General features: G+C 44.5%; 1 protein-coding gene across 11 annotated transcripts in view; it reads left to right on the top strand.

The window, feature by feature from the left end:
* The window catches only part of TRAK1 (trafficking kinesin protein 1), a 214,972-nt gene that overhangs the window by 136,863 nt on the left and 57,721 nt on the right, over window positions 1–20,388 (top strand). Inside the window, exon 1 of one of the 11 annotated variants that reach the window (XM_030812065.1) lies at window positions 9,170–9,373. The exons of the other annotated variants lie outside the window; for them this stretch is intronic. Within the exon in view, the coding sequence (XP_030667925.1) occupies window positions 9,262–9,373 (112 nt within the window). The 5' untranslated portion in view covers window positions 9,170–9,261. Of the gene's footprint in view, window positions 1–9,169; window positions 9,374–20,388 lie in introns of those variants that run through there. 11 annotated transcript variants of the gene reach the window in all.

The raw sequence follows: 20,388 nt of genomic DNA, 5'->3' as shown, positions 1-20,388 counted from the left end.
CCCAGCATTTCCTCAGTTGAGTTTTTTGGCCCTGAGAGACCCCGATCTGTCTTCCTCTAAGAGCAAAGGAAAATGGAAGAGGAGATGGCTCATCCGTTCAAGGGTAAATATATTGATTGCTATTATTGTCTGAATGTATGTTGAGCAAAGTACTTGTCTTTTATCATCTATCCCATTTTGGATGAAGGGAAGAAGGTTTTTGACACAGAATTTACTGGGACCACTGGTATTTTCATAATCCCATTTAAAGAGATAGCAAAGTAGTGAATAAAAGGAACAGAAGTCCAGAAATAAACTGGTTTAGGAAACGTACAAAAAGGAGATTTCAATTATGTGCTAATTTTGTGGTTACTTGCTTACACATTTCTAACTAGTTGGGTTCCTTCCTAGCTTCAGGCAGGTTAGTCTGGAAATGAAATTTGCCCCTGTTTATATGTACCTGTCTTTTATTTGCCTCTGTCTTTTTTATTGCAACTCAATAGACACACACCATTGCTTTGTCTCTGATTATTTGGCATTTGAATCGTCAATGAGGGAAGCATTTATGGAACTTTTGATACTAATAAAAGGTGAGTCAAATGTTTTTAAAAAGATGCAGAATCATCATTTATGTCAGAGTTACTGACTCACACTTAAATTGCAGTGTTAGCACTGAAAAAGAAATGTATATAGATGGGAATATAGATTGCAGGCCAATTAGGACCCCTCTTTTGAAGTTGGAGTTAAGGGATAGCCACTGTTCTCTTCTATCTTTGAGGGTTAGGAGAACTTTATTCAGTGTTGAATAACTGTATTCCTCCCGTTTATTAATGTTTGTTGTGGTGGTCTTCTATTCAGCACCCATCTCTGCCTGCCCTGCTCCCCTGCCCCCAGAGGAGGATATAATAAGAGGCATGGGACAGGGGCTTATAATAATAAGACATTGGAAGGGTTGATTACCCAGTGTCTTCAAGTAACTTTTACAAGAGATTTGAAATAGCCAGCTATCAATGCAAAATAAGAATAGCTTTGGCAGAATTTGCACATACATACTCAATGTTTACAGTTTAAACTCCGGTGTCAGACAAAGTCATAGTTACCCAGATTGGATGCATCCCATCTCTGGTGCAGAAGCTCTAAAACTTGGGAAATCATTGAAAGTCATCTGCTTATTAAAAAAGCAGATTCTCAGACTCACATCAGACTAGGAGAAGTCCTGAGAAATCTAAATTTTTAGCACATGCTTTGGGGGATTCTTTACATCACGTGTGTTTGGGAAACTGTGCTGATGTCCATGGAAAGCAGCCTCAGGCATGGGGAGGGGCTGGAAAAGAATTATTTAGTTAGGTCAGTTTCGGGATCTTAGATTGTTTCTTGGCAACACTGGTCACTTTTTAAAGTGTGCTTAGAAAGAGTATGACACCTTTTTAATTTTCAAAAGGACTTGGGTTCAGTGTATGTCCTTATATTAAAGAAACAGCCCTCTTTGTAGTTACTCTAGAAATAGGTAGAATGGCAGAAAGAGCGCTGGCTGTCTTTGAGGCCTGTTTTGTACTTCGTGTGGCCACGTGGTATGGGAACATCCTGGGATTTCTGTGAGCCTCGGTGAACTCAGATTCCCCATCTGGAAAACAGGAGTAACAACACTGGTTGGAGCCTTTATGGAGTGTAAATAAAGTAATAGCTCTTTGTAAGCGACGAAGAGCCAGGTCAGTGTTTAATTTTATTTTCTCAGAAATAGTACTAGTTATTAAGGCCTTTAACAAAAAAAAAATCTCTTTGAAAAGGCTAATGGGGGCCTGGTATAGTGGGTCACGCCTGTAATCCCAGCATTTTGGCAGGCTGAGGTGGGAGGATCACTTGAGGCCAGGAGTTTGAGAGCAGCGTGGGTAACATGGTGACATCCTGTCTGTACAAAAAATAAAAACATTAGCTGAATGTGGTGGCACGCGCCTCTAGTCCCAGCTACTTGGAAGCTGAGTTGGGAAGATTGAGCCCAGGAGGGTGAGGTAAGCTATAATTATGCCACTGTGCTCCAGCCTGGGCGACAGAGTGAGATTCTGTCTAAAAATAAAAAAAAGGAATGGTATTTTGAACGAGGTACAGCATTTTGACCACCTGTTTGTTGCATCAGTTTCTTTTGTAATCAGACTTGCTCTCCATCCCCGTTCACCTCCCCCTTTTATAACCTGATAGATTTGAATGTCGGGGCAGGAGGTGGTCTAGTTCATACTGATTTCACAAATGAAGAAACTCAGGTAGATTGTTGCAGAAGTTATTCTTACAGCCTCTTACTCTATAATGAAAATTTATGGTATGTGCAAGGGCGGTCTGGTGTGCTCTGTTCCTCACTTGATTTCAGTGATCTCTGAAATGTCACCCAAGATGGCGGTGGCTGGTTCGTGAGTGTTTTTTTTCTTTGTTTTTCTTTTTGTGCGTGAGTGAAGTTTTGTTAGAGGTATTTTAAGCATTAATGGAAAAGCTGCATTTCTGAACTGAGTTTTCGAATTTTCCTACATGTTGATGCAAACAGATCCCCATTTCTCTGTCTTGTGTTTTATTGTGTGATGCGCCCGTGAAGGTAGAGGTTGACTTCTCTCTTTCCACACACAGCACTCTGCTCTATGGTTATTAAGGGGATTAAAAAAAGAAAAAGAATGAAATGTAAACAGTTTTATAATGTAACTGTTTTTATTAATATCACTGGCTATAGTAAAACAGAGATAATGTCCTCTCTGACATAGGAGCTGAGGACTAGAGACTTGGCAAGAAAGCCAAAGCAAGCCCGGAACCCAAGTTTTTGGAGCTTTGTGGTACTCTTGTTTATTTAATTTTAATTACTTTTATATTTTTTCTTTCTTTTTTTTGAGATGGAGTCTCGCTATGTCATCCAGGCTGGAGTGCAGTGGCACGATCTCAGCTCACTGCAATGTCTGCCTCCCAAGTTCAAGCGATTCTCCTGCCTCAGCCTCCTGAGTAGTTAGGATTACAGGTGTCCATCACCATGCCTGGCTAATTTTTGTGTTTTTAGTAGAGATGGAGTTTCACCATGTCGGCCATGCTGGTCTCGAACTCCTGATCTCAGGCGATCCGCCTGCCTTGGCCTCCCAAAGTGCTGGGATTACAGGCGTGAACCACTGTACCCAGACTTATTTATTTATTTATTTATTTATTTAGAGACAAGGTCTTCTTGTCACCCAGGCAGGAGTGCAGTGGCATGATCACGACTCATTGCAGCCTTGACCTCCTGGGCTCAAGCAATCCTCCTGCCTCATTTTTTAATTTTTTTGTTGAGATGGGGTCTCACTATGTTGCCCAGGCTGGTCTTGAACTCCTAGGCTCAAGTGATCCTCCTGTCTCAGCCTCTCAAAGTGCTGGGATTACAGGTGTGAGCCTCTTTGCCCAGCCGTATTTATTTATTTAAATTGTATGAGCAAGGTCTTTGGGGACATGACCCTCAGTCGTGCCAGCCTTGCTCTCTAGGAGCAGAGAAGTGAAATGTGAGTGAGGAACATTGAGCATCAATGGGACAGGTGAAGTGGAGAGAAAGATGCTCATACCTGAAGGAGATGGGGAGCAGTGCTGAACCAGACCTTGAAAGATAGGAGGATTCGGGCCTAGGGAGGTGGGGATGTTGAGGTATAGCAGAGGAAAAACTTTATGCCTCTACCCTGCTTGATTCAGTAGCTAGGTGCCCTGAGAAACAAACTGATAAAAAAAATTAACAAGAGAAAAATCAGTTTTAATTATGTAAGTAGGCACTGGCAATCACAAAGAAATAAGAGTCAAAGAGGCAAGTAGAATTTGGAGGGTTCTGTATCATCCCAAAGGGCAACAAAGTATGGAGAAAAGGTGAGACAAAGGAAAACGGGTTTGGGGTTCCTCTGGAGAGTCAGTTACGGGAAGGCAACTTGGAAACGTGGGATACGAAAGACATGTTTAATAAGGTATGTGCAGATTCAAGTGGGTGCCTCGTCCATAGATAAGAGATTGTACAGGAGATGGAGACACCCTTCCAAATGTAAATTTCCTTTGCAAAAGGAAAATTTATGCTCCGTTTTTAGAGCTTTTCCGGCATCTGCTGTTCTTCAGTTGCTTCTGCTCAAAATAATCCTTATGCCAAAGAGGCATATTTTGTTTGGGGGGGGGGCAGGGGGTGGGAGTCTGGTCCCCTTCATAGGGGAGCTAAGGCAGTAGCATTATGTGGACAGAAGTTAGCAGCTTGTTTTGTCTGTTTGAGGTGTGCTGGGAAGCCAGGCTGGAAGCAGAGGCTGCAGGGGAGATGCAGGATGTGGAAGCCAAGAAAATATAGAGCTCCCATCTTGAAAATAAGGGGCACCCTTTAGATCAGTGCTATCCAGTGAAGCTTTTTGTAATGCTGTAAATGTTCTATTCTCTGCTGTCAAATATGGTAGCCACTGGTCACGTATGGCTGTGGAGCACTTGAGATATGGCTAGTGTGACTGGTTTTTGAACTTTATTTAATTTTAATCCATTTAAATGTGAACATAAATAGCCCCAGTGGCTCGTGGCCACTCTTTGGACAACACAGGATAGAGCTTTGGGAAGATGACTTCTATGGAGTATGTCAAGTTGATGTGAGCAGGAGACAGAGAACGATGTGCCTTTGCCCTGCAAGAGGTGATTGACCCTCCCCTCCACTGGTCTTCCTGTCCAGTGTTCCTGGAGGTGGATCAGGAACTCACTCTCTGCTTCCCTGCTGTGGGTCCCAGTGTCTAGTCTACGCCTTTGATACGGCACACACATCTGTTACTTAACTGCCTTTCACACCTCCAGCTCCAGGCTCCATGTCCAGCCTGGCCCAGCCGTCTTCATCCCTCGGTTGGCACGGGGATTCCCAGGCTTTCTTGGAGGTCTTTGGGGGTTGTGTTTTGCTTTGACTTTTGGAGAAACTACACTCTCAGGGAAGATGCCCTTTGGCCCATCTCTGCCTTTAACCGTGAAGTGAAGGCAGATGTGCACGAGTTTTCAGAATTCCTCACACCCTTGCAGCAGGAGGGGAGGAAAGAAGAGATTGGGAGAGGGATATCCTGAAGAGTGTCTAAACCCAGAGAAATGGGGTGACATGAAGAGTCTAGGGTGGTCCTGTGTTCAAAATTTCATGTTTTACACAGCAGCCAGCCTGAAGGGGCTTCCACTGGCCTAATATGGGGCAATTTGAACATCGAAATAAATAATAGTAGTCAAGGATTATGACTTATAGAATAAAGGAAGAATCCATGAGTCTATACTGATAAAAATAAATGAATGACTAAATAATGGGAGGGAAGAAAAAGTTATTGCTAACAATAGAAAGCCAACTAATAAGTGTTGGAATGATGGAATTAGAAATTAGAAATTCACCACCTTCCCATCCATCCACATAAATGACTAAGACAAGACTTATTAAAACTAGTGGTCTCAAAGTATATCACCATGAAACACTGTTGAATAACAAAGGGAAACATAATAGCTTCACAGTGAGGAAACCAAATGATCAAAGTAAACATTGGGCTTTAAAAACTGGAGCTTTAAAAATTACCGATGGGGGCCGGGCGCTGTGGCTCATGCCCTTCCGTAATCCCAACACTTTGGGAGGCCGAGGCAAGTGGATCACTTGAGGTCAGGAGTTTGAGACCAGCTTGACTAACATGGTGAAACCCCATCTTTACTAAAAATACAAAATTAGCCAGGCATGGTGGTGGGCGCCTGTAATCCAGTTACTTGGGAGGCTGAGGCAGGAGAATAGATTGAACCCAGGAGGCAGAGGTTGCAGTAAGCAGAGATCGCACCACTGCACTCCAGCCTGGGAGAGAGAGTGAGACTCTATCTGGAAAAAAAAAAAAAAAAAATTACGATGGGACCAGCATGGTGGCTCGCACCTGTAATCCCAGCACTTTGGGAGGCTGAAGTGGGTGGATTGCTTGAGCCCAGGAGTTTGAGACCAGCCTGGACAACATAGTGAGACCCTGTCTCTACAAAAAATAAACAAATTAGCGAGGCATGGTGGCATGTGCCTGTGGTGCCAACTACTTAGGAGGCTGAGGCGGGAAGATCACTTGAGCCTAGAGGTCGAGGCTGCAGTGAGCCATGATGATACTACTCCTGTCCAGCCTGGGCAACAGAATGAGACCCTGTCTCAAAAAAAAAAAAAAAAAGGTTAACATTGGCAGTAGTGGGACCGCTCCACAGCGGACGCCTCCTGAGAAGATGCACTGAAGAGAAAGTAACACCACTTCTGTGTTTTCTTGCTGAAAGTTCATAAACAGAATCTAATCATAAGAAAACACCAGGAATACCCAAAGTGAGGGACCTTCTACAAAATAGTTGGCCTGTATTGTTCAAAAAATCTGTCTTGAAATATGAAGACTCAGAAATTGTTCCAGATTAAAGAAGACTTAAGAGACCTGACTGTTGAATGAAACACATGATCTTGGATTTCTTTTGCCATAAAGGATGTTATCGGGACAACTGAAGGGAATCTCAGTAAGATCTATGGGTAACAAAATAGTGTTTCAGTGTCGAGAAAGAGAAAGTAAATATAGTAAATGTTACCATTTGGGGAATCTTTTTGTACTACCCAGGAGTTTTCTGTCCTATTCTTGTAACTTTTCTGTAAATCTGAACTGTGTACCCCCCAAAAACAAAATATTCATTGTTCATTTCTGATGGAGGCATACCAGTGTTCACTGTAGTGTTCTTTATTCTGTATATTTTAAATATTTTTATAATTAAAGGTTGGGGAAAAGTAATAAAGTCATATTCTAAATATTGTGTAATATATAGAGTCTTGGACATCATTTAGAATATCTAAGTCTGTATATTTCATAATAGGAATGCTCTAGATTTGAATCAAAAGATGAATATAAATGAATTTATTATGAGTAAAGTCACTTGATAGTATTTTTGAATTGGTGAAGTTAGCTTTTGTTTTCCTTTATATACACTGTGGCCAGCACAATATCCTACTCATCATCAATCTGATACTTGCTGAATGAATCATGCACAAGGTGGAGGTTCTTCCTCTCTCCCGCCTTCTCGGGTTCAGAATAACCATTTGTGTCATTCACAACACTTTATAGATGTGCCCACTGTCATCTGAATTGAATCAGTCTAATCGGATAAAGCTTATTGATATTAAATAAATTTTTTGAGTGTGTTTATATTTAAAGCTTATGCAGTATTTCAAAATGGAATTTTGAACTCTCTGCCTGAATTTCTACACTTTTTTTTTTTTTGTTTTGTTTTTTTTGCCGAGAACACATCTTTAACATGGTAAAATACAGCTCTAATTTTCAAGTTCCGAAAAAATTAACTAGAGGGCCGGGCATGGTGGCTCACACCTGTAATCCCAGCACTTTGGGAGGGCAAGGCACGGGGATCATGAGGTCAGGAGATTGAGACCATCCTGGCTAACACGGTTAAACCCCATCTCTACTTAAAAAAAAAAAAAAAAAAAGCCAGGTGTGATGGCAGGCACCTGTAGTCCCAGCTACTCGGGAGACTGAGGCAGGAGAATGGTGTGAACCTAGGAGGCGGAGCTTGCAGTGAGCCGAGATCATGCCACTGCACTCCAGCCTGGGCCACAAAGTGAGACTGTCTCAAAAAAATTGGCCGGGCGGGGTGGCTCACGCCTGTAATCCCAGCACTTTGGGAGGCCGAGGCGGGCAGATCACGAGGTCAGGAGATCGAGACCATCCTGGCTAACACGGTGAAACCCCATCTCTACTAAAATACAAAAAATTAGCCGGGCGAGGTGGTGGGCGCCTGTAGTCCCAGCTACTCGGGAGGCTGAGGCAAGAGAATGGCGTGAACCCCAGGGGGCGGAGCCTGCAGTGAGCGGAGATTGTGCCACTGCACTCCAGCCTGGGCGACAGCGAGACTGTCTCAAAAAAAAAAAAAAATAATAATAATAATTAGAGGATGCGTATGTCCTTAGACTTTTAAATAAAATCTTTATTACCTCTGGTTTTCTATTTAGAGGCACTTGTATATGACCTCATATTAGTCTTTATGGAGGTAGTAATTCAATGTAGCTGACATTTTTAGCCACCTGAGCAGAATTCTCGGCCCTAACGATTGAAAGATGAATGAGATATGGTTCCCGAACTTGTGCAGAAAATTGTTTTATGAAGACCTTGTCTCTGCTAAAATCTTCTCTCTTGGCTACCTGGGGGAGGCAGCTTGTTCGAGAGATTGGAATGAGTGTCCTGGTGTAGCTGTTAGGAGCAGGAGACCTGCACAGTGTAGCTGGGAGATGGCTGAAGCACAGAGACTACAGAATGAGCTGTGATTCTCTGAGCTGCTAACACCCGGGGCTGCCTTTCGCTGGGTTTAACGGAAGAACCTGCCGTTCTCACTGTTACAGGCAAAATCAAACAGTATAGAGGAACTGATACCAACGTATGCAATTAACCTGTGGCTTCTTCCTGCAGGCAACTTTGCAAGCTGTTAGGCTTTAGATTTTTTTCTTACCTTGTTCTAGCAATTAGAGAGATCTTTATAAATTTGGCTGTGGAAACACAGATTTAGGGTAAGAGCCGGATTTTATGAACTGCAGATTGACAAAGAGAAAATGGAGGTTATTATCAAAGAAGGACTGGGATGAATTAAGTTTAACGAGGTAATGGTCACTGCATTTTTTTCCCTTTTGCTAGAAATCAGAATGATCCCTTCCTTCCTCTGCTCAGCACTGTCAGGCAGTTGTCACAGTCATATTTGTCTCCACATCTTAAGCCCGCCCACAGGAAGTCTGTCATCTGGGGGTGTTGGGCAATGCTTCAGCAGGACAATTCCTCTGCCAGCGCCCCACCTTTAGACAGGTGTGCCTGCTCAAGGCTTAGTTGGTGTTGCCCCATGCAGTTGCTGTGAGACTTCTAGGAAGCTACCACTCCTCATTGCTGCTGGGGGAGGAAAGGTGGAGAGGGTCTGGAGGCCGAGAGCTTGCTGAGGTCCTGTACCTGCCTGCAGGGCTTTCCTCTGAATCTCCTGCGCCTGGCAGGGCATTCCCACCCCACCAAGTGCTTCACCCCGCCCCGCCCCGCCCCTCCTCCAGGCTCATAGGAGCCACCCCCTTCCGGGTCCTGCCCGGGTGATGCTGGGCCAGGAGCTTTGTGTACACCCCTCCACTTCAGCTGAGCCAGGGCATGTCTGCGGCCCAGGCCAGGGCGCAGTGTGTGCCCTGGGGGCCTGGGCCTGCATGGCTCCTCTGGGTAGGGGGTCAGGGGCACCTCCAAGGATGGTCCCTTAGGGTGATGTTTTGGCTTTGGGGTGACTTCAGCAATGTCCGTGAGAGACAGGGGCGGGGAAGAAGAATGTTTTGAATATGACTGCCAGGATGAAGAGAGGAAGCCAACCCACAGGCAGCATGACACCCAGGACCTCTTGGAAGAGGGTAAATTCTGTACTTGGCTCAGATTTGATCCTTTCCTTGTTAGTATCTAAATAGGCTTGAATGTTTTACTGATTTCATAGCACTGTTTGTTTGTTTTTTAAATTGAGGTCTAAGAGATCTTATGCAAATGGCTTAAAGGTGTCCTTGTAAGAGCCCCCACCCCCTCACCCAGAGAACAGCATTTCCAGCTCCTCAGGAAGTCCCTTGGTCCCTTTCTAGTTTACATCTACCTTCCCGGAAACAATTATTATGACTTCTGTCACCTTAGATTTGTTTTGCCACTTCCCGATCTTTGTAATGGAATCAAACAGGGTGTATTCCTTTGTGTCTGGCTTCTGTTGCTTTGACTGAGGTCTTTGAAATTCGTCCTTGTTGCAAATATCACTAATTGTTTTTTTGTGCATGGCATTCCAGCATTCTGTTTGAAGAGATTCAGTTGCTATCTTGTGACTGGTTGGGTTTTGGTAAGTTAATGGACAAGAGACCAGTCTTATTAAATGAAGCATATTTTTGTTCTGGCAGTGTTTATTTATTTATTTTTTTTTTGAGACGGAGTCTCGCTCTGTCGCCCAGGCTGGAGTGCAGTGGCGCAATCTCGGCTCACTGCAAGCTCCACCTCCCCGGTTCAAGCCATTCTCCTGCCTCAGCCTCCCGAGTACCTGGGACTACAGGCGCCCACCACCAAACCCGGCTAATTTTTTGTATTTTTAGTAGAGACGGGGTTTCACTGTGTTGGCCAGGATGTTCTCGATCTCCTGACCTCGTGATCCACCCGCCTCGGCCTCCCAAAGTGCTGGGATTACAGGCGTGAGCCACCGCGCCCGGCCGGCAGTGTTTATTTTTTTAAAAATTATTAATCACATACCTGAAATAAGGATTTTGTAAATCTTAGAAATATTTCAAAACGAGTAACCCAAGGCTGACATTGAAATCTGGGAGCCCACCGCCAGCTCTCTTAAAGAGATGCTCCTTTGCAGGGAAAAGGGAGGATGTTAGGTAAAGATAGGCCCAGATGCTGCTATGAGCTTTCTAGTTGGCCTTCCGGGGCTTTCACCCACAGCCCAGAGAAAGGGGCTTTGGGGGCTGATCAGGATGTTTAAACAATGACTAATGTTCCTTAGGTCCCTTGAGTAAAAACAATCAGAATATGTTTCAAACTTCTGCTTTAGGATGGTCTATTTTCCTGTCTCGGGATAACTTTTTTCTTTCTTTTGGGACAGGGTCTTACCCTGTGGCCCAGGTTGCAGTGCAGCAGTGTGATCCTGGCTCACTGCAGCCTTGACCTTTTGGGCTCAAGCGATCCTCCCACCTCAGCCTCCCTAGTAGTGAGTAGGTGGGCCCACAGGCACACACCAACTTGCCCAGCTAATTTTTAAAATTTTTTGGTAGAGACGGGATCTCAGTAAGTTGCCTAGGCTGGAACTTTTGTTTTCAACATTATTTATAATCAGCCATATACTGAAAGTATTTTTCTTTTGAAGTTACTGTTCTAAAAATATTGTTAACACTTCCCCTCCAGGACAACTGCAAATATTTTATTGCAGGAAGGGAAGAAACTGGGAGAAGCCAGGAGAGGGACCCAGTGCTGAGGCCTGCGTTCTGGCTGGTGCCCTTCTGGCCTTGTCTTGAAGGAGATGGGGGAGGGGGGAGGAGTGATAGGATTGAGGATTTGTTAGGTCCCTGGAAGGGATCAGGAGAAAGGTGTCCATCTGCCCTTGTAGAACTAGGGCTCCCCCAGATTTAGCTGGATTAGCTTCCTGCCCCTTTAATCTCTGCTGCTTCAAGTGCAGCCAGTGCCCTCATCACCTGGGAGCTTGCTAGAAATGCAGAACCTTAGGCCCCAGCCCAGACCCACTGAGTCAGCATCTGCCTTGTAACAGATGTCCAGAGGATGGGTACGCATGTTGAAGTATGAGATGAGCTGCTGCCTTAAAGCCTAGCAAGATTTTTAAAAAACTGGTCATTGAACTGTATGATTCTAAATTAAAGGCTATAAAATATTCTGGAGCAGTATAATATATCCTAGTCAAGAAAGGAAAAAAATTTGTGTTGTGCCCATTTCATGTATATAATGTATATACATATGTGATGATATATCATATATAAACATATAAATATATATTACATATAAATATATGAAGAGAGACAGAGACTCTCTCTCTCTCTCTCTCGTCATATATTTTGTCAACTAAGTGAAATAACAGGCACTAGAACTTAGAGAAATCACAGTTTATTCTGATCCAGGCTTGAGGACTTGAGCCCAGGAACACAGGCTCAGTATAGACTGAGAATGTGTCCTGAAGTAGACGGCTTGAGGCACAGTAGATATGCATTTTCTAATAGGGGGATATGTGTGACACAGAAGGTGGCGGAAGAGGATAGTGAAGCAACAGTTCCTTTCCTGTAATTCTGTTTGGTGCACAGCAATGCTGTACATAAGATAAGGTAAATATGCAGTTGAGCAGTAGGGAGAAAGTTTAGGTATCTTAGGGGTCTAGTGGAGGGTGACTGATTTTGTCAGTCCTGCCTTTTGTTCTACATCTGATAAACAGATTTCTGACCAGTTCCTGTCAGCAAAATATTTGACAAACTCCAGTTACACAGGCAAGAGGTCAGCTTTAGTTTATAGGCCTAGGTCTTACTACCCTCGTGCTCATCTGCAGCCATCAGGGGCCACTGTTAAATTTTTCATTAGAAATTTTCTTTTCCTGAAAATTTATGTAGATACATGTATTAAACTTTTTTAAAAAACCAAGAGCCAGATGATGATGATAGTGAATGTCATTGTGCACTTCCTAAGTACTTGGCACCATTTTAAGTGATATTAAATCTCTGCTGCTTCAAGTGCAGCCAGTGCCTTTAGGTGGATTCATGCATTGAACCTTTAAAACATTCGAGGTCAAGTACTGTTATTATTCCCATTTTATAGGTTTATGGGAGGAAATGTAAACAACTTGTCTAAAGTCACACAGTGAGTTAAGTGGTCCCAGCCTATTTAGAATGGCTGTAGAACTCTGCTCTTAACTATGATGCTAGCAGTTCTCAAAGTGGGGTCCCTGACCACAGCATCAGGATCACCTAGGAACTTGTTAGAAATGCACCTCCTTGGAGGCCAGGCATGGTGGCTCACACCTGTAATCCCAGCACTTTGGGAGGCTGAGACGGGTGGATCATGAGGTCAGGAGTTCAAGACCAGCCTGGCCAAGATGGTGAAACCCCGTCTCTACTAAAAATACAAAAATTAGCCGGGCATGGTGGCGGGCACCTGTAATCCCAGCTACTCAGGAGGCTGAGGCAGGGAATTGCTTGAACCCAGGGGGCGGAACTTGCAGTGAGCCAAGATCGCACCACTGCACTCCAGCCTGGGTGGCAGAGCAAGACTCCATCTCAAAGAAAAAAAAAAAAAAAAGACATGGACCTTCTTGGGTCCCACTCCAGACCTACTGAATCAGAAACTGGGGTGGGACCAAGCAAGCTGGGTTTTAACATGCCCTCTGGGTGATTCCAATGCACATTGTCCTGTGCTAATCCACACCTCATAGATAACAGTGTATCTGCCTTATAACTGGATTCAAGGGAAGAGATTTTGACTTGTATTTGTCATCTTATGATAATTACTGCCTATTCTCTCCTTCTCTTGTTTGTTTCTATCCAGTTTTCCCTCATATTCCAAGAAATCATTTTTAGCAGTCCTGTAGGTGAGGTGTTAACAGTATTTTTAGGATAGTAACCTCAAAAGAAAAACACTTGCCAACATGCTTCGTTTACTTTGTAAAATGAAACAAACTCACTTTTAAGGTTTGCTCCTGACATGAAAGAAGCAAGGCTGTGGTGCAGATCAGAAAGATAGCAACTTAGAAAGTTTGGTGTCATGGCCAGCTTTGCTGGAAACGTGTTATCTCAGAGCAAGCTGGGCAGGACCCCATTTTTCTCTGTTGTGATCACACCACCCTTGTCTTGAGTTCACAGGAAGCCAGTCCCATGTGGAGCAGAAATACTCTGTGAGTAGTGAAAATATGTGTGTGGATTTGGATCTAACTGTGTTACCTGGATTTCGAGGTGTTTCTACATTGTCAGCTTGTCTAAAGGAGGTGCTTTTGGTTGAAATCTGTAAGATACAATTAGTATTTCAGTTGCCCTGATAGTTACAGATACAGGATACATTTGTTGTTCTCTCCAGGTCACCTTATGGGATACTAGGCACTTTCTCGTGTGACTCATGTAATCTTTAAAACGAACTTTCAGGTAAACATCCTCATTTTGCAAGCAAAGCACCCGAGGCTCAGATAGTTTGCACTTGTGTAGAGTCCCTCAGCTCGAAGCACAGAGCTGGGTCTTCACCCTGCCTTGTGGGGTTCTGTGTTTCACCATGCCCAGGCTCTAAGCTGACAGAGTTCTAGGCCCTTCCCTTGTATTATCTCATTTAATCCTCTTATCGCATGAGGTGGGTGCTCCTGGGAGACCAGGCAGCAGGAGAGGGCTTGGCTCTCACTGTCTTTCCAGGGAGAGGAAATATCCAGGCCCTGTGTCTTCTGGCTCCTGAAAACTTGCACAATGAGAAAGCAAAATTGATCTCAGGTGCTTAGTGACATATTTAGAGGAGGGCTCTGTCTGCTTTTCGTAATCCATCCCCTCACTATGAGACTGAGAGAGCTGAACTGCATGAGTGAAATAGTGGGTCCCGCCCCGTCTCAGTGCCTGGGCAGCTGCATGAGGAAAACACTGGTGAAAAAAGAAGTTTCATGGTCACTTCCTTGTGGCCTATTACCTGGCAAATTCCCAGTGTTCTTTTTCTTTTTTCTTTTCCTTAAGTGAAATGCATCAAGAAGCTTGACTTCCTAGTTTCTTCTCATCACAGTACTTCCAAACCTATTACCCATTTGGAAAGTGAATCACTAAATTTCTGGCAAATGGTATTCAGGATTGCTCAGGAGAAGGCATGATTTGGATAGAGATGCACAATGGTCTGGAGTTTGCTGGGTGTTCTCATGACCAGGTTTAGATTCCCCGAGAACACGGGCTGCAGGAGAGAGAATGCATTCCACTTTCCTTAGGGGTGGCTGCTAAGAATATGTGAGCGGGCAGAGTCAGTCTTCTGCACAAAGGGCAGTTTTCAGGTGTTGAACACTAACCAGACATGATCCTCTGGAAAAACAGGGGTGAAAAACATGCCAGTCAGTGGTGGGAACCCAGAGCCTTCTGTGTCTGTGTCCAGTGGCTGCACCTGCTGGCCATTCAAATTCTCCATCTGGTTCCCAGGCGAAGCTGGAGATTCAGAACAGATGGAGCACATTTCTCCAGCTTGGGAGAGCATTCCTGGGCTGCAGAGAAAGGACTGGGCCCTGTGGGGGAATAACTGGATCCAGGAGTGCTGTGTCCCGGAGGTGGTTGTGATGCGTCAGGCTTTTGTGGGCTGTGGAGTTGGGAATGTCGGCCCCAGAGAAGGGGCCTGAGTCCTGGGCCTTTGTTAACTGGCAGCACTCGAGGGTGCTGTGCACAGCTTTCCCGATGGGTCAGCGTCGAAGGAGGAACTGACCTGGCGCATCAGTACCTACCGCAGCACTGTTACAAAGGTCTCTTGGTTCATGGTTTTCATTGTCCTTGTCTCTGCTTGGGATTTGGTCCTCAGTATCCATGGCTACCCCACGCAGGCCTCCTGTGGGGTCAGTCACTCTGGGTGGTTCTTTTAATAGTGAGGTACCAGCATCACCCCAAGGCTGGCCATGGACAAAGAGCCTACTCACGTTCTCTGTATTTTGGGGTCCTTTTGCCACTCTGCCCACTTCTGGGGCCTGTCCCGTGTCCCTCTGCCATCCCCAGCTTTCTTGTATCATCTGAGCTGCCTAGCAGCGTCTCTCACCTGACACCTTTCCTCCTTGTTCCTCTGTGTTATGCCAGTTTATGCATGTGGCATACCTTCTCAACTAGGTCAGGAATTCCTCGAGGGTACGATTCATTTATTTACTCAACAGACATTGAGAGATCCAACTTAGGGGTTAGACAGATCAGGCCCTTCCATAATAGCTCTGTGACCTTGGGCAGTTTCTTTCTGTCTAAAATGGGACAGTAGTAATACTTTCCTCATAGGATGGATGTAAACGTTAAAGGAGGTGACATACAGACAACTCTTAACAGAGTGCCAGGCTCATGGTGAGGGTGCCAGAGCGAACCATGTGTTTATTGCCTTATTAAATGTCTTGGTGATAAATGGCCGCTGTAGATCAACACTGGGTGTTCCAGTCTGGGGTGGGGTGGGTGATTATAGCATCTAGCAAACCTGCTCCAAGTCCATGGTTGTGTCTCTCTTGACCTTGGACGAGCCACTGGCCTTTCTGTCTGGTTTGTTAAATGAGGCTCATATGTATGTTGTGGGCTTCTTCTGAGTTTCAAGTGAAATAATACTTGTAAAATGCCTAGGAAAGCAGTTGGCACATTGTAGATACCCAGTAGTCGTATACTCGTTTCATTTATTCTTCTCTGCTTCTTAAATAACTTGTATTGGTGTCCTGCTGTTAGCCTACAAGGCAAGGGAAAGGGAGCCAGTAGAATAGTCACACTACAACTTCAGTTAATAGTGATACTGATAAGCAATAAAAGGAAGCCATAGCTGTGCTGTTTTGGTCTCTGTCCTTGGCAAGTGACACCATGCTCCTGCCTCCCAGTGCAGAGACCAGGCACAACACAGACGTGGGTAGTGGCTGTACAGACCATTGTTCATACAGCTCTGGGTCAGTCTCTGCCCCCACTACTGTTCCGGCCACAAGGCTCCCTGCAAAAATGAAGTGACACAAAGAGACAAGGAGATGGGGAGTTGCTAAGACAGATGCATTAAAAGGATGGCATCAGTTAAGTGGCTGTGGTCCTAGGCCAGAAGCAAACGGGCAGACTGCTACTGCTTCTCCCAAGTAAGAGGCGCTGGCTTACCATGCCCCTTCAGGCCTGTCTGAAGTTCAGATGACTTGTGGCCGGGATAGACTCACCAGGACTCATGCTCATCTTGAGGGCATGCACGGTGCACCAGGGCTTTGTTTTCACCCCTCTCTGGGGGTCGATTAGAAATGAGCTGTTCTTTGCAAGTAGAACAGAGTTTTGTTTTGTTTTGCTTTTTGAATATCAACTGTGTCTGGCCCAAAATGAGAAAGACTCAGCTGCCTTCATGTGACCTAAACAGCCCAGGTGGGAAGGGACATTTGTAAGCATTTGTTGAGTTTGTTCTGCCTGCCCTGTTGTAACCATTTTTGACATGAGGACACTGAGATAAGAATAAAAAGAAATTGTTCTTTCTTTTTATTGTAATTGCTGAGAAATAAGCATTGTTTTTTATTACCAAGTACTGTGGGCCCTCACCCTGTTCCAGTGGCCACTTCAAAGTCTTCATCAAAATAGCTACATTTTGTTTTGTTTTTAAAACCAAGTAATGGGCTGGGCACGGTGGCTCATGCCTGTAATCCCAGCACTTTGGGAGGCTGAGGCGGGCAGATCATGAGGTCAGGAGATTGAGACCATCCTGGCTAACATGGTGAAACTCTGTCTCTACTAAAAATACAAAAAATTAGCTGGGCGTGGTGGCGGGCACCTGTGGTCCCAGCTACTCGGGAGGCTGAGGCAGGAGAATGGCATGAACCTGTGAGGCAGAGCTTGCAGTGAGCTGAGATCACGCCACTGCACTCCAGCCTGGGCGTCAGAGCGAGACTCCATCTCAAAAAAAAAAAAAAAATACCAAGTAATATGTGTCTTAGGGCTTAGTAGTTAATTCACTAGGACTATTTGGTCAAGTCTAAATTATTTTGGAGATAAGTATTGAGGGTCAACAGGCAAGTGAGGGACTTGGCCAAGCCTTCAAGGTGGTGGCTGTAACTTGGGAGAAGATAGAAGAGGTTTATGCCTAGGAAAAGAGTTCAAAGTCAAATTCTTCTCAGTTATGGCTGTATCATGAAATTATTTCTGCGATCTGACTAAATTTTATTTAATAACAATTTTCTAATTTTAAAATAGTCTAGTCTAAGTGGGGCAGATTAGTACCTTTATGTGCTGTTTATCAGTGCAAGTTTCTCAGTGGGTGATTTGCCATTTCTAAACAATTTTGCTATCTGATAACATCATTGTGGACCCAAGGAAGTCCAAGTCAAGGGTTGAGACAATACAGTAATGGTTTTTTTGTTGTTGTTGTTGTTGTTTTTTTTTTTTGAGACGGAGTCTCGCTTCTGTTGCCCAGGCTGGAGTGCAGTGGCTTCTGTCGCCCAGGCTGGAGTGCAGTGGCGCGATCTCGGCTCACTGTAAGCTCCACCTCCTGGGTTCACGCCATTCTCCTGCCTCAGCCTCTCCGAGTAGCTGGGACTACAGGCGCCTGCCACCACGCCCGGCTAATTTTTTTTTGTATTTTTAGTAGAGACGGGGTTTCACCGTGGTCTCGATCTCCTGACCTCGTGATCCGCCCGCCTCGGCCTCCCAAAGTGCTGGGATTACAAGCGTGAGCCAACGTGCCCGGCCTACAGTAATGTTTTTACATTGTCATTTAACAGGGAAGTGGCTGGAATATGGCATGGTTCGGGGATGCTTGCTTGAGTGTTATTTATTTGATAACTTAAATATCACCCACTTTAACTAGACAATTCAAAGATTTTCATTAAATGCACTGAGTTGTGTAACCATCACCATAATTCAGTTTTAGAACTTTGCATTCCCCCAGCAAAGATCTTTTGTGCTTGTTTACAGTTAGCTCCTATTTCCCACTTCTGATCCTAGGCAACCACTAATCTGGTTTTTTTTTTTTGAGACAGAGTCTTCACTCTGTTACCTAGGCTGGAGTGCAGTGGCACAATCTTGGCTCACTGCAACCTCCACCTCCTGGGCTCACCCACCTCAGCCTCCTGAGTAGCTAGGACTATAGGCATGCCACCACGTCTGACTAATGTTTTTATTTTTTGTAGAGATGGGGTTTTGCTATATTGTCCAGGCTGGTCTCAAACTCCTGGGCTCAAGTGATCTACTTTTTAAAAATTGTTGTTATTTTTTGAGATGGAGTCTCACTCTGTCACCCAGGCTGGAGTGCAGTGGCAGGATCTCAGCTCACTGCAACCTGTGCCTCCCAGGTTCAAGCGATTCTCCTGTGTCAGCCTCCCAAGTAGCTGCGATTAAAGACATGTGCCACCATGCCTGGTTAATTTTTGTATTTTTAGTAGAGACGAGGTTTCACCATGTTGGCCACGCTGGTCTCAAACTCCTGACCTCAGGTGATCTACCCGCCTTGGCCTCCCAAAGTGCTGGGATTACAGGCATGAGCCATGGTGCCCAGCAGAGTGATCTACTTTCTTTCTTTCTTTCTTTTGTTTTAAGTGATCTATCTATCTCTATAATTTGCCTTTTCTTATACATTATATGAATGGAATCATACAATATGTGGTATTTTCATGTGTTTTTTTTTCTGAGCATAAGGATTTTGGGGTTCATGCTATAGCATGCATGAACTTCATTCCTTTTTATGACTCAATATTCCATTGTATGGGCATACCTACTGTGTTCATTCACCAATTGATGGACTTTTTTGGCTATAATGAATGACGCTGCTATGAATGCTTATATACATATGTTTATGTTTATGTGTGCATATATGGTTCCATTTATCTTGAGTAGATACTTAGGATACTTTAAAAAGTCTTCGTGACCTTAGGCAATTCACCTGACTTCTCAGAACCTCAGTTTCCCTGTCATATAAAATGTGGCGATACAGCTACTAGGGAGGCTCAGGCAGGAGAATTGCTTGAACCTGGGAGGCAGAGGTTGCAGTGAGCTGAGATCGCGCCATTGCACTCCAGCCTGAGCAACAAGAGCAAAACTCTGTCTCAAAAAAAAAAAAAAAAAAAAAAAGTGGGGATAAAAGTATGAGTTACTCTCAGCACTGTATCTGGCAGAGATAAGTGGGCATTGCTGCTGTAAGCTGAGTCACAACAACCATTTGAAGATGTTCCCCTGATCAAAAGTGCTTTGCCAAATCAGCCTGGTCTAGGTATCTGGGCAGACTGTAAAAACTACAGATTTTACAAAAGTGGGCAGAAGAGCTGACACTTGGATAGAGTGTCAGCTACAGGGAGGCACCTTCTTTTTGGCCTGTGGGAAGAGCAGGAAATTCCCAGATGAAGAAGTGAGAGAGAGACAGTCCATACGAGAAGGAAATGGCATGCACACAAGTACCAGGCCAGACATCTGAGAGTGGCATCACTGGGTGTGGAGGAGCTATGGTGAAGAGTCAGCTTGGGTGGCAGGGGAGGAGGCAGGAGGGTTGGGCTGGGCCAGGTAGGGATGGTCCCTGTATGTCCTGTGTGTTGAGGCTGCTGCTTGTAGGAGGTAGAAGAGCTGGGAAAGATTATTAAGCAGAGCAGGGAGTAATTAAGTTCAAAAGCTACAAGCTTTTAACAAACCTTTAAAGGACATCTATTTTGTAATGCCTGGAAACTTGGATGACTGGTGACTCATTTAGAATTTTATGGAAAGCTTTTTAGTTCCCAGGTTCTGGGACCCCAGGTTGGCTCCCAGGTTCTGAACCTCTGTCCCCTGCCCCTGTGAACAGTGCAGACAGTAAGTGCTTATTAAGTTTACTTCCTGGGGCATCAGGGGCCAGATGTAGTGTTGCTTTTTCATCCTGACAACTGCTGCTGCTATCAAAAGCGAGAGGTGATCAACTGGTTTGTGGACCATTCTTTTCTTTGGCACCTAAGTACCAGCTCTGTTTCAACTGGGTATATCAGAATTGCTAGGGGTACGCGTCTACTTTGAATGTTTATTCAATCCCTTTGCAGTTTTTATAATGAAAATTATAGAAAATTGACTTTTAAAAACACTGATGCTAAGGTGTAGAAGATAGGAGGAAAAATTATTGAGGAGAGGGTGGAGCTCAGTTTCTTAATAAAACTTTGGGAAACACTGTTTTAATTAAAGAAATGACCTATACGTAAGGCAGAATGCAAACAGCCCAAAATGCAAATATATCAGGCAGTCTTGAATATCTTTTTTTTTTT

The sequence above is a fragment of the Nomascus leucogenys genome, chromosome 4 (genome assembly GCF_006542625.1).
Source record: "Nomascus leucogenys isolate Asia chromosome 4, Asia_NLE_v1, whole genome shotgun sequence".
NCBI classification, from domain to species: domain Eukaryota; kingdom Metazoa; phylum Chordata; class Mammalia; order Primates; family Hylobatidae; genus Nomascus; species Nomascus leucogenys.
The sequence above is the reverse complement of the archived record's forward strand: the minus strand, read 5'-3'. Positions and strand labels throughout refer to the sequence as shown.